This window comes from Pagrus pagrus, assembly GCF_965226575.1.
Source record: "Pagrus pagrus genome assembly, chromosome: 7".
NCBI classification, from domain to species: Eukaryota; Metazoa; Chordata; class Actinopteri; order Spariformes; family Sparidae; genus Pagrus; species Pagrus pagrus.
This window is the reverse complement of record NC_140191.1, coordinates 29,189,396-29,203,240: the sequence shown is the minus strand read 5'-3', so window position 1 is coordinate 29,203,240 and position 13,845 is coordinate 29,189,396. Positions and strand designations below refer to the sequence as shown.

The following is a 13,845-nucleotide window of genomic DNA, read 5'->3' as shown; positions in this document are numbered from 1 at the left end:
TGGATCTCAGCACCAGGTCGACTCTACTCTACCAACCGACCACAGCAGCAATGTGCAGTTTCTGCATCTCAATGTGCAATGATGTGAAAATGTTCAGAGTTTTTGTTTCTTATTCATATCTGTTTCACATTTGTTTCTACTGCTTTTTTACTTACATGTTTTACTTATTTATTACTACTGTTTTTAATTGATGCTCTCTTATTTCTGCGATCCCCTTTGCTGCTGTGATGCTGCAAACTTTCCTGTTGTGGGACTAATAAAGGATTATCTTATTTTATCCTATCTTTTCTTATCTTGTCAGCTACATCAACACAAAACCTCCTGGTGTCTTATCGCTTATCCATTAAGCAATGCCACTGCATCTTGCAGACATACACTGGAAAGGTTCCAAAAGCACAGAGACCATGTGGTGGCTTCACATCAAGGACACAGCTTTAGGTCACCAACTGCAGCAGGTGCAGGACTGGCACCGCTGAGCACTCAATGTTACTTTACGTCAAAAGAGCATCCAAGCTGGATCGCCCCGTCAACACAAACACAACATCTCAGTATCGTCAGACCTATTGACCGCCTCATCAAGCAGCTGCCTACGACAGCAAACTGAGAGAGAATGTGAGAGGAATCAATTCCTTGTACTGTGCGGGGCTGCAAAATAACAGCGCCGCCGTGTTCCTGGGACAATGACAGTTCTACACAAGATGAATTAAAACTGTTTTGGGAATGGATGAGTTTGTGGCAACATGTTGTATAGATTGCCACAAAAAGGCGAATTTGTACAACGGTGGTGCTTGGAGCATCTGGTTGGATGATAAAACAACATGTCAACCGCTTTACCATATTTACACTGAAGTTACTATCGCTATAATATCTCTGGTTGTTTGATATCACTGTGGGAAATGCTGCAAAGCAAAGAGCAGGACAGCTTTATGAGGATTTTACATTTTGTATTGATTTTTGCATTACTGTGTTGACACATTTTGATTTGCCAGCACAAACACAGACATTCCCTCTCCATCAATTTTACCCATTTATCCGTTTTTTAATTGATTTTCCAAATTTTATTGCCCACTCCTAAAAGCATCATGAACAATTTCTTAGACCTATACTGGAAAGCAACAGTTAAATAATAATGGTGCTAGTAAATTGAGGAGCGCATTTACTATTTAAGACTACAGTAAATAACCTTCCTGGCTAGGTTAGGGCCCATCAGCCAATGTCAGGGCCCTTGGTGAGGATCTGTGGCCCTAGTTTTTGTGGTGTGTCCCACAATATTGGCACTAGTGGAGGTAGTAATCATTCAGAAATTGAATGAGAAAATCAGTGGCACTTTGCAGTTTTATTGCTGTGTCTGCTGGATGCTTACACAGGGAACAACATTAAAAGGCCAATATGTCAAACATGTGGTGGAGTCAAATGTTGGCAACACAAAAGGACTCAGTGTAGCTTTAGGTCACCTCCTTCCTGCCTCCTCCCTTACTGGAAGGCTGTAGAATACACACTGGACAACAGTGTTTTTCCAAATTTCTGCCAGTTAGCAAACATTAATCATAAGAGCAACCATACAGCAAGTCAGCACAAATGCTACATACTCATTAGCATCTAAAAAAGCATTGCAATATCCATAGTAAATCAACCTCCCCAAAATTATACAGTGCATGCACTGCCTGGAGTTTCCCATTTCAAACATATAAAAGCAAGGTTTTTTTAGATACTAATCTGTATTTAATATGCTGTCCACCTGGCACCTTTACGAACCACATTTCATCCATTTCATTTAAATTTCACATTGAGACTGGGACGGGGACGTGGGGGCGTTTTTAGGAATTTCAGGCACAAGCCTTCATTATACTGCATCGTGCAGAGCATGAGGGCTCAGTTCACCAGATCACTGCACCTGCTCAAAGAGAATGAGACGAAGCCATAATAACTGTCCCTGGTCATAAGCTCACCGTGCCTGGACTAACCACTCTCAGAAGAGCCGTCACTTGACAACACGATGTATTTCCAATGAGACAAATGATTTAAGTATGAAAAATGGGGGATTTCACATTTGTCAGTGTTCACCGCTCGACGGTTAGCACAGCGTTTCGAGACGATTGGGGGATGGATGTGAGACAAGTCTGGAGCCTTGGGTACACTCAGGCGGACAGAATCTGATTGGTGCGTTTCGTGGTGTCTCATTTGGCAGGCCAGAGAAGCTCTGTGATGGAGACTGACCCTGAGGGATGTCTCTGAGATGAGAGAAAAAAACCACCATGCACACATGAATATATTACACACCATATGCACCGAGTTACAGCAGAACTCACATGCAAAATAATCGACTGCAATGCAGTCCTGACAACATCTGGCCAACAAGACCTTGATGAATAATTTGCGTGAAAAACACATTGTATAACACCTTAGTATAGCCCTGAAACTGGGCCAGGAATGTCACGAGCTCCCTAAAATTCACTTGTTTTTTTTCCTACCTCATCAAAGCCGCTGTCCTCCTTCTTGAAAGCTGCAAAAAGAAGAAAGGAAGAGACAATCAGACACTGGCTGTATTGACATCTTTTGAAGAATGAACAAAATAAGAAGTTTAACGGTAGAGATACACAGAACTTTGTCACCGTGCTGAAATTTGTCGGAAACTCATTTTGCGCTCATTAAAGCAGTGAGGGTCTACTTTGGATTGAACTGAAAGGAAGTTCAGCGGTGCTGGTGCTGACTCACTTCTCCCATGGAGTGTCATCAGAGGAGGGCAGAGAGCAGCACGAGCAGGGACGGAATGATTACAAGTTCTACCCAAGCAGAAATGTTCGAGAGTATGGAAACAAAACATTTAGTACAGTTTCATCATGTTTTTATCAACAGCTTCAAAAAATATGTTGAAATTCTCAATTATTTAACCCATGATCGGATTTAAAAAAATTAAAAAAATCACCATTTCATAATAAGAATGGTGTTTTACAGCAATGATGCACTTACTCCATACTCCATGGTATGATATCAGGTGGTATTTATAATGTGACATCATGTCTTTGCATGAAACATATTTAAAACAGTAAAGTGCTGTATTGTAGGCAACTGGACGTGTTGCAGTTTCTTGAAGACGTTTCACCTCTCATCCAAGAGGCTTCCTCAGTTCTAACTAACTGGAGGGGAGTTGCAGGCTTTTAAACTCTGTGTGGGAGTGTCCTCACAGAGTCGTTAGGGCCACTTGTGGGTCTTTGATCCAACCGGCCTTCATATGGGTTGCTAAGGCGAGGTGAGCCTAGGTGTGAATGACTGTGAAGCTGTCTAGGGAGGGAGCGCAGTAACCTTTGCTGTAACTACATATATTAAAAATGTATGCCTTCACAGCCTCGACATCAGTAAAGCCATATAGCTGAGGAGCTCCAGAAAACAGAGCAACCTTGACTTTAGTATTTGATCACAGAGACTGTACATGTTCCTGAGATAAAGAAAAAAAATTGCACACTAAAGCACAAAAGCCTGGTCGTCTGAGAGGTCTGTAGAACTGCAAGTTGATTTCACCAGAAGCACGATGGTAACGCTCACCTGGAGAGACGGTATGATAATAAGTACTATGCGGGCGACGAGGAGTAATTATGTGGATGCCAGTAAGACTTTGCTGAGCATGAAAAGGCAACACAAAGACATGGCTATCGGACAGTTTCTCCTGCCACAACTCAGCTAGGTCTAAGGTAATCATAAGGTAATCATTTGGTAATTAGCCCTGCTAACTGCCAGTGAGGCACCTGGGCCTGGCTGTGTCAAAATGTTTGTTCATACAGCAAGTCTTTTTTTGTCCGTTTCTACTGCAGAAGCCTCGACACGATCATGACTGGGTGAAATGCACACCTCGACTAAAGCTGAATATTAGTGCAATACCAAGTGTGTTAATATGTTGCAATAAGGAAGTGGTTTATATTGGAAGGAGCAATTCTGAGGAATTTTGATGATAGACAATTCAATAATTAGCGCTGGTGCGGCACAATGACTTAGAAAGCCTTTGCAAACACAGACAAGTATTGAGGATTCTCCATTCATTTTAATCACATCTCAATAAGCAAATGAGGCAGGCGGGGCTGGCAGACTCATCAGCAAACCTGTTCCATACCAGCTTACACTCTTAGTCCAAAAACAAGTGCCAGCACTGCCCTTATTCACATGTTGGCATGCGTATCAGCCGGTATATGCAAATCATCAAAGGGGAATTCCAGTATTAACCTGGGCCCTGCATTTACATGTTTTGGTATGGAAATGATTCATCTACATACAGACATACTCTTAAATTCAAGTGTTCACTAAATCTAAGAACATATTTATAAATGAGGCCCCTGATGAGCAAGATAAAGACACAACACACCCACGAGTATCAACTGGTCCACTTTAAACACCATCAGTATTCATAAGAACCTCCATAATGTGCACGGAGAGGGTCAGGAATGCAGATGAAGGAGTCTTCACCACCTTTTCGTTGCCTTGCTGACTTTGCAGATGCTAGTTCATCCAACAGTCGGCAATGCGACCTTGCTATGCATACAATGCAGATTCCTGAGAGAAGTGATGCTGCTGTACGGACTCTCTTTACATAAAGATGAGTTGTGATCTTCCACAAAATTGTTCTCTCTCTAAAAGAGGGAATGTCTTTTAGATTTCATCACTGTATAATATGTTGCATGTGATGTTTTGATGCAGGCAGTGGAGTATAAATATCAAAATTGCAAGACATTGTCCTGTTACATCTGATTCCTTCAAAAAGTATATTATTTTATATAAATTCCTTTTATAAGCATATAAAGAGCTATTCAATTATGTGTTACATCTGTACATCATCGTCTGTGTTCTCCAGATTTACTGCAGGGGAAGACAGTATTGTATCCCACATCAATATTCTTCATATTTATGAGGAGGAGGGGGACTAAAGCGTTTGTTTGCTTCTGCAGCTTTGATTTCTGAATCGCTCTCGCAGCTCAAGAAGCTTGTGATGAAAATGACTTTCTAGACAAATTATTTACTCCTCGTCATGATTATGTTGTCTAATGAGAAAGGCAGTACAGATGGCTAAATGACGGAGTGCTCTGGGGGCTGCTTCATGCTAAAATGACTTTTTTATAGAGTGAGTGTTTGGAGGTATTGTCAGCCCAGCCACTGAGCCGTTAAACTGCTGCTTCCTTCTCCTCAGAGGGTCAGTACACACACATTCCCCAAAGACTTTCCAGACACTCCTGACAGCATCATCACAGCTGCAAATCCACGCTCAATACAATGGATTAGACTGCAGGTAGACAATAAAGCTTCTGCACTGGCTGACATGGAAGATTTAGAGCTCACTGGAAAAGAAAAGCATTTTGTACTGTCAGGTTACATTTCTGGAATTAAAAGAATCCTTTGTTTCAATGTTTGAAATGTATTCAACACGCTACACTTTCACATTCACACTTTCACTCAGAAACCCTGGAGCTGAATGATTTAAGGGAAGTTATTCATTTGGACTTTTCTGTCCAATATTGTGATTTAAACTGCAAGTATTTTCTATAATATAAACTCATTTGGCTTGCATTTGTGGTCTACATTTAGTGGAGTAGTTTCACAAATGTATCTTGTTTCTCCATCATGTTGTTGTTAATGTTGCAAGCTATGCTTGTTTACTACAATTTATCAATTTAGCTAATATTTATGAAAATTAATCCGTTACAGAAACAGCTTCAAAATCATTTTAATTACAGTTAAAGTGACTTGTCCTTCGCTCCTCTATCACCTGTTTCTATTCTACTGTATCGCTATGTAACCTCAGTTAGCATCACAGAGCATAACACCCTACAGCAATACATCACACACAGCACCAGCGATCAGTGAGTTTGGTGAAAGTGGATCATATTTTATGTTTTCCCTCTGATGTCCTCTGGCTGCTCGGCCTGAACTCAGTGATTTACAGAGTTTCCTAAAATCAGCCTGTAACTGCTGCGTACTGTAGCTACAAGCTAGCTCTGCTAGCTGACTCTGCTCAGAGCGTGGTCAGACAGTGTAGGTGTTTACACTGCTATCACAGCAGCTTTGCACTGCTGGGAGGACGAGGTTTTCAGGTGTGGGCCACCAGAACTGGAGCCGTGCGAACAGGAAACGGAGCTGAGCTGAGCACCCTCGTAAAATGGATTGTGGATTTTTGCTGTTGCCGACAGCTTCACATAATAAAAGGCTGCAGACAGAAGCAGAACTGGACCTTTAGCTGTTGGATTAATAAGTAAAAGTAGCTGGCTTGCTAAATTATAGGTCTGTTGCACCTGCGTGATGTTTGGCTGTGTTAGCAAAGTTGTCAACACGCTAGTTTTTGATCAAAAGCCATGACAGCCCATTTCTACAGAGGTTTAGCTAGTAGCATGTTATAGCCAGGTGTCAGAATCTCTCTAGCTTAGCATTACTATTGTGTGCAGCGCTTGAATGCCTATGACTACGACTGCCACATGGCAAAAGTTGTTGAGCATGGATGTTTACGGCAAGTTCTCAAGATGTAACAACGTAATGATGTTCAGAGTTTTGTTTGTAGCGTTACGTTATACATTATATGTTTTTAAGACAGTTGCACTCAGAAAGAGTGGGGGAGCCTAATCACACCGAATACAGATTTCTACATAATGTTGCTTTAAGTATGAAACTAGAGCCAAAGAGGGAATTAGCTTAGCATACAGACGGCAATCAATTAGCCTGGCTCTGTCCAAAATTGAAAAAAATACACCAACAACTCTAACGCTCACTAACACGTTGTGTGCCATTAATCTATACTAAGTGACATTTAAATAGCACAGGTATGATACTGCAGAGGCTACATGCTGTGAGTACTTCTTGGCTTTAGTTTGATGAAAAGACTCAGTATGAGGTTAGAGCTTCATACTCATTAGAAAGATGTGAGAGTGGTATCCATCCTCTCATCTAAGTCTTGGCCAGGCAGAACACAAGCATGCTCATATGACAGTCACAGTGAAAATGCATCTTCACAGAGATGTTTACATGTTTCCAACCATACCTGTTCCCATATCAACCAGTGCAGAAAGCATCTGCTCCAACTGAAATACAGTCATTGCATGTGACTTTTTGCATATAATGTGAATAAAAAGAGGTTTTGAAAACTTTTAAGAAAAATGTCAAAGATCCCTTGTTTCTTGCTGCAGGATAGTCTTTGGAGCGTTCAGTGAAGAATGAGTATCTGTCAAAACATTCCCATTTGAAAGCTGGTGAGATGCTGTCAGAGCATTCTTCCTCACTGCAAATAATCTTTATACTATAATTATTTCCTGACCGCATAAGAACAGAATCACTTTCTGGAGAAAATGATGAGAGGGAGACATAAAATATTACACAGGGAAAAGAGGACTGTTTTGTCCAACACACACACACACACACACACACACACTTCTGCCTTAAACCCATAACACCTCATTACTGCCTCTACAGCTTTTCACACTGCGTCTCTCACTTGAAGGAATTTGCCTTATGATCAAAGTGTTGAGAAAACATTAAGAAGCAGAACCTGTCTCACATAAAGAGAAGGTGTTTTCATTGGGAAATTAACATCAGGGATGTGCTGAGAAATACACTTACAATAAGTCTCGCCCAGTGTTTTATCTACTGAACAGACAAGCCTCAGTCTTCATGTAGTATATTAATCGTTATCATTTTATTAGATGTATTTATTTATCCATTACAAGTGCTTTGTGTTTTTGTTTTCTATTTTTACAAATGAGACGAAAATTGGTGCTAGCCTGCAGCAGAAGATGGCCACTGACTCTGCTGCCCTGACTTCAGTCATTCATTTACCACCAAAGAAGTAATGCATTACATATGGATTACTTTTATGTGTAATACTTGAAACATTGTATTGATTTAATTTAAGCAGACTAAGTTTTTTAATGTAGTCACATAAACTCGTAATGATAGAAACAGTTTGCATTAATTATATACTTTTCATAGAACTTGTGTAATTGAATATGTAATTAAAATACATAAAGTCAGTGTTTTAGGGAAAACATTTTTTTGAGTGAGGTGGAGGGGACGGTGCAGAACAGTTCAAGATTGCAATTCAACATCTGCAAGTGTGAAACCGTGTTTGTGGAGACAGAACCAGCTGGAGGAGTGACAGAACTGGATGTGAGAGAGAGGGAGGATGACATGCTGCTGCAGTGAGGACACAGCCTCTGTACATGGGGCACATCCTCTGCTAACTAAGTTACCGCGGCGCCCCTAAACTTTCAGGCCATCTCCATCTGTGTTTGTGGCCACCAAAACAGATTCAGATTCACTTTATTGTCGAGTATTTGCATACACAAAATGAAACTAAATACCTGCCAGCTCAGTTGTAATATATCTATATGAAAAGTTAAACACAAGCTAAAAAAATTCTAGACAAGAAAAAACTGGTATTTTAAGCCAAAATATGATCTCTTCCTCACCCTAACAAAGCAGACTGTGTGCCTAAACCTAACCAGACCATAAGCACAGTGTTATCAACATGAAGAAATATAACACTTCTACATATCACTGATTTTAAACAAATATACATTACTTACATTTATTCTAGCAATTGGGTTGGTTAACCCAGGAGCAGTTGCCTGTATTTCGGCAACACTTCAAAATTGAGACTTAGACAACCAACTATTTTACTTACAATCAACCACCATCTTGACCATTCAGGTAACCCAGAGCGTTTTATATATGGCAACCTGGGAGTAAGACTCAACAATCAACCATCTTTCTCCAGGAAAACGGCTGTTTGTTACACCTTTAATCACACATTCACACTTTATAGCTGCAGCTACTCTTATCTGATGGTCACTCTGCATCTCCTCAGGAGCAGCTGCAGGTTAAATGCCTTGCTCAAGGGCACCTCAAGAGCAGTATTGCTCTGTTAATTAATTTCATGGACCAACCTTTCTGTCACGGCTGCAGAAAAACAATAATTACGGTTTTGAGGGAAAGATCATTAAGAAATTATTTTTGATTTTATCTCGAATGTTATAGTTACTATATACTACTGTAGTAGTATAGTTTTTGCATAGTTCAAAGTAGTGTGGTCAGAAATATCAATATATCAACATATATTGATTCTGAATATATGAAACCATTTCAATATTAATGTAATATTTTCTAAATATATAAAAATATAATATTTTGATATTATTAATATTTTCCACGGTAATGTGTCAAAGTTAGAAATTCCAGTAGCATAACAACGCTCACAGGAGATTATATGATAAACGTATATATCTGATATAAACACTGGCAGCTCTCTGATGACTTGATCATGAAGGCCAAACGGGGCCCACAGTTCAGAAAAGGTTGAGAAAGCCTACATCGGTCCATTAACCAGGACTGAAGCTGTTAAAATGAAAACCTTCACAATGCATCATGTTGCCCTGAGCCATAATTTGGCACGTGGTGCAGCCCGGCCCGCTGGGACCAGTTGGATCAACACTGTTACAAGGACATAAACAATAAAGCTGGCTCTTGAATGTGCTTTGTTAAAGCATCCGTAGAGCAGAGCGAGAGGCCGATCGATGCTCAGATGTGTTGATTTAGATGGGAGGAAAGATGGCCAATAGGAGATGAGAGTCAGCACAGCAGAGAAGTCAATGCCAATCTTTCTTCTCCCGCAACATCGACCCAAACTCACTTCTGCTCACTTCTCATCTTTTCTCATAGGCTGCATCCAGCCATTCATTCTCTACACACACTGCTTCAAAGGCCACTGAACCCTGTGACGACGCCGAGGCACTCGTGTGTGTCAGCAGGAGGATGTGTGTGAGGGAGGGAGAAGGAAAAAGGGAGAGAGAGAGAGAAAGATAAATGAGATGTGATGGGTGCACCTTGACATCCAGTGATGAAGCTGAACATTTGTGAGCATTTTTGTTCACAGAGCCACGTACAAGGTTACTTCAGCTGCACTGAATTCATAATTGGATGCGATCTACTGTATATTTAAATACTAAGAGTGAAAAGGGATGACGGTGACAATGGTGATGCAGGGATTTAAGTCTAATGCACACATTCAGCACAAACCCACAGCCTGTATTTCTCATTACACTGCTGAACGCTGGACCGAACACAAACCAAGCTACTGCCACGGCCCAGTTTCCTACAGTCCTGGAAAGAGTTTTTAGTTAATCAGATGGTTAAGTGTCAACTATTTTGATAATCAGTTAAATCACTTAAGTAATCTTTAGTCTGCCTTGTTAAACGTGAAGACATGCTGATTGTCTTTGTTTGTCATCACTGGAAACTGCAGTCTTCAGTGTGCGGGCTGCTGGTCACACAAACCAACCAATCTGAATAAATCATGTATTTTTTTCTGTGACTATTTTCCTATATTTTATCAGCCAACAACGTATTGATCAAACACAAAAATATCAGGCAGATGAATCAATGACAGTAACAAAGGTTAGCTGCAGCATCACACTGTGTGTATCACTGAATCTGTCAGATAAATCGAGCTCTCTGTCCTCTGGAGTTCTGCAATCAGCGTTTTCACAGTCGTCTGACAGTCCATACAGAGGGATACTAGATGATTTGTGGAAAAATTATTGTTGGATTATCCAATGATAAAAATAATAGTTTGATGCAGCCCTGATTATAGTTTATCACAGATGTATTAGAATTGGCCTACACACTGATCAGCCACAACATCAGAGGAACTGACAGGTGAAGTGACGAGCACTGACCATTGTGTTTCAGTTCTGCTGGGAATCCTTTGGGCCTGGCATTCATGTGGATGCCACATGACACGAGTGACCAACCCAAACTCATCCCCTCTCTGTGGGATGTGGTGAAACCAGTCCGATCCTTGGAGGTCCCACCTCACAACCCACAGGACTCAATAAACCCACCGCCAGTGCCCCAGTGTGAGACACCGCAGGACGCCACCAGTAGTGGAGGTGTGTGTGTGTCATTTTTTTTATTTAATTTTGTGGCCCAACAGTGTGTGTCCTACAGGAAGTAACAAGATGTGCCATGTAGCACATATCTTGACCACAGTAACTAAACATTACCTAATAATCACATTTAAAGGGGCTCAGTGGAACTTCTGTGTTGAGCTGGAAGCCAACCGTTTATGACAGTGGACACTTCCAACCCATGTTAGCTACTGTTGCTCTCTGCTAGTGGAACAGAGAGCGAGGCACTGGGACGAGTCACTCAAGAACGTGCATGAAGTCACATCCTCTGGACTGTTGTAGAGAATCTGACCCGAGTCCTTCACAAAGACAGCCACAGTCCAGCAGCATTAAACAACTCAAACTATTTGTCCAGAGGCTTGTAGGCAACAGAGACATGGAAGGCTCACATTACAATCCGCTCACGTATGGCCAATACACAAAGTGATTTATACATATCCATTGCTACAAATCATTCCATAGAGCCCCTTTAAGAGATCCTCTTTACACATATTTCTGTGATGACTTCATGCTCAAAAGTGGTTAGCGGGCGACATGCTGTTATCAGCTTTTAAAATTCTCAAACATCGCTTTGAGTACCGGCCTCAAACATCCAATACGGGTCACACTGTACTACGAGTTCGTATTCTGTCAAATGGCAACAAAATCTGCAGCAACACCTACTTACATTAAGCCTCCTTACTGTGACACAATCACTACACGACACTCGCTGCGTATTCTCCTACTGTAGGAAACGCTCCTCCATTTCTTCACACATATACTGATGGATGACGACACTTAGTGTCTGTACAACACGTGTATTGCCAGATCAGACACAACTATACATTAGATTGGAACAGAATGTTAAAGATGACACTAGATGACAATGACTTATAATGATGATTACAGCAGATATCACATATATATCAGTATTAGTGCAACATGTCGGCTGTTAAGCAACAAGTAAAGGAACGTCCCAGAAACGTTTCAGCTCATTTAGAAACGCTGCTTTCATGACAGAGTTTGTCCACACGTTGGCAAAACCAAATTTAAGGGATTCATATCAACAACACTTGTCTGTGTCTGTGGTAGGGCTGCAGCACATGGTTAAAGAAAAAAAAAAAGAAATTACTTTGTGCAATTATTTTGCAACATAATTCATTAATACTGGGAATTATTATTTCTGCATCACACTTTTCATTTCCACTGAAAAATCTATTAAAATCATGAGGATGTGACATCTGTCAGTACCAAACAACAAGAAGTGTAGTACCAGGACACCTCTGAGGCACGACTGCACTTCAACATAAAACTGTTTGTCACACAGTTTAATTTTATTTAAAAAATGCAGCTTCTGTGATTTGGACCTTGCATTTATTCATACTGCGATCTTGATCATTTTCCCATTAATTGGGGAGCCCTATTGTGTGGTGTGTGGACTTTTAGAGACAAAAGGATTATGATGAAGACCATCGCAGATGAATTGGTAATCAAAGAATCACTAGTTTCAGCCCCACATCACTGGTATCATCACCTCTCAGGCTCATGTGACATGGAAACAAAATGCTTCATTCAGTTCTGGCACCTTTTGTGAAATATCTGTTAAATCACTTTGGTTTTGGTGCTCATGGTTTCACCTCTTGTACTGTTCAGACATGGTTCAGTGTTTCTACAGTGACAGAAAATGGCCTTTATTTTCCCACAAATAAGTTTTTTATATTGAGGTCAAAGCACACTGTAGACACGAGACTGAGGCTGAACTGAATAATAGCTGGTGATGACTGTAAAGCTGTAATGGTGGCGATTTTTATGGAAAACTGTAACCTGAGGACCAGAATTGTGCAATCAACCTCAGACGCAGCAGCAGATTTCCAGGAAAACATCCCATCTGTGTTTCTCCACACACACTGTCCTCACAACTCTCTATAAACTCTGCGGCATGAGGTGACTACGTTCTGCTGAGGGGAACGTGGACAGGCCGAGTTAATGTAGGTTTTCCATGGCTGCTAACCCCAACTGTGACCAGACATCACCTCTCCAGCAGCAGCAGTCCGCACCGCTGCTGCTGGAGACATGTCTCCACTCAGATTCTGCACAAAGAGCTGGAAAAATGGAAAACACGTCCCGTTACTCACCGATACTTCTGAAACTCTCGGACAAAGTTCTCCTCAACTTTTTCATTTTGCCGATTTTCTCCGCGGGCTGGGAGGCTGGCATCAGGTCGCACATTCTACTTTTCTTGTCCCAGCGACTTTGGCAGCGGACTGGCGGTGGTTGGAAGCGGGGAGAAGGACCGGCGCTCTCTCAGCCCTGCGGGGCTTCTTCAGCCCAGCTGCAGCGCGCTGGCAAACAGGAAACGGAGCCTCAGCGGCTCTCACTTCTCTCATCAACTAGTGCCGAAACAACAAATGCCTTCTTGAGATTTTCTCAAGAATGCAACTACATTTCCGAAGATGCGATAAAAGTCCGCTCTGAAGCAGAAGCATCCACAGTGGGAGCCGTGCGTAATCTGCTGCGCCTTTCTGTTGCGTCTTGATTGGTTAAGGTCCGAACACCGAGCTCTGGCTCCGACTTCTTTCTTTCTTCTCTCTGCGTCCCAGTTGCTCCCTGCTCCACCGCAATCGAGATGTCATTTTTGGGATTCTCTCTCTGGTTTCGACCCTCAGACCCCGCCCTGGATGCGAGGATTGGAGGACTCCCGGGGAGCACCGCGTTTCTATTCGTCCCGGGGACTGGCCGTCAGACAGGCAGCGCCGCCCTGTAATGTGTTGCAGGAGGAGGAATATTTTCATGGGGAGCCAGATTGTTGTTAGCGCTCCTGCTGCCCTCTGCGAGACCCTGCCATTGTGTGCGGGTCGGTGTGTTCTGATCTGAGAGACTTCTTTAAAACCCACCGGATCAGCACGGGCTGCGTGTGATTTATTTCATAAAATGG

At 41.8% G+C, this 13,845-nt stretch overlaps 1 protein-coding gene across 1 annotated transcript in view; it reads right to left on the bottom strand.

Moving 5' to 3' along the window:
• Positions 1–13,515, bottom strand: part of cdk14 (cyclin dependent kinase 14) — a 192,045-nt gene extending 178,530 nt beyond the window's left edge. The window contains exons 1-2 of the mRNA XM_084358544.1: positions 13,046–13,515; positions 2,472–2,503 (exon numbers count right to left, since the gene is read on the bottom strand). Of these exons, the coding sequence (XP_084214670.1) occupies positions 2,472–2,503; positions 13,046–13,139 (126 nt within the window). The 5' untranslated portion in view covers positions 13,140–13,515. The remainder of the gene's footprint in view (positions 1–2,471; positions 2,504–13,045) is intronic.
• Positions 13,516–13,845: the final 330 nt, after the last annotated feature.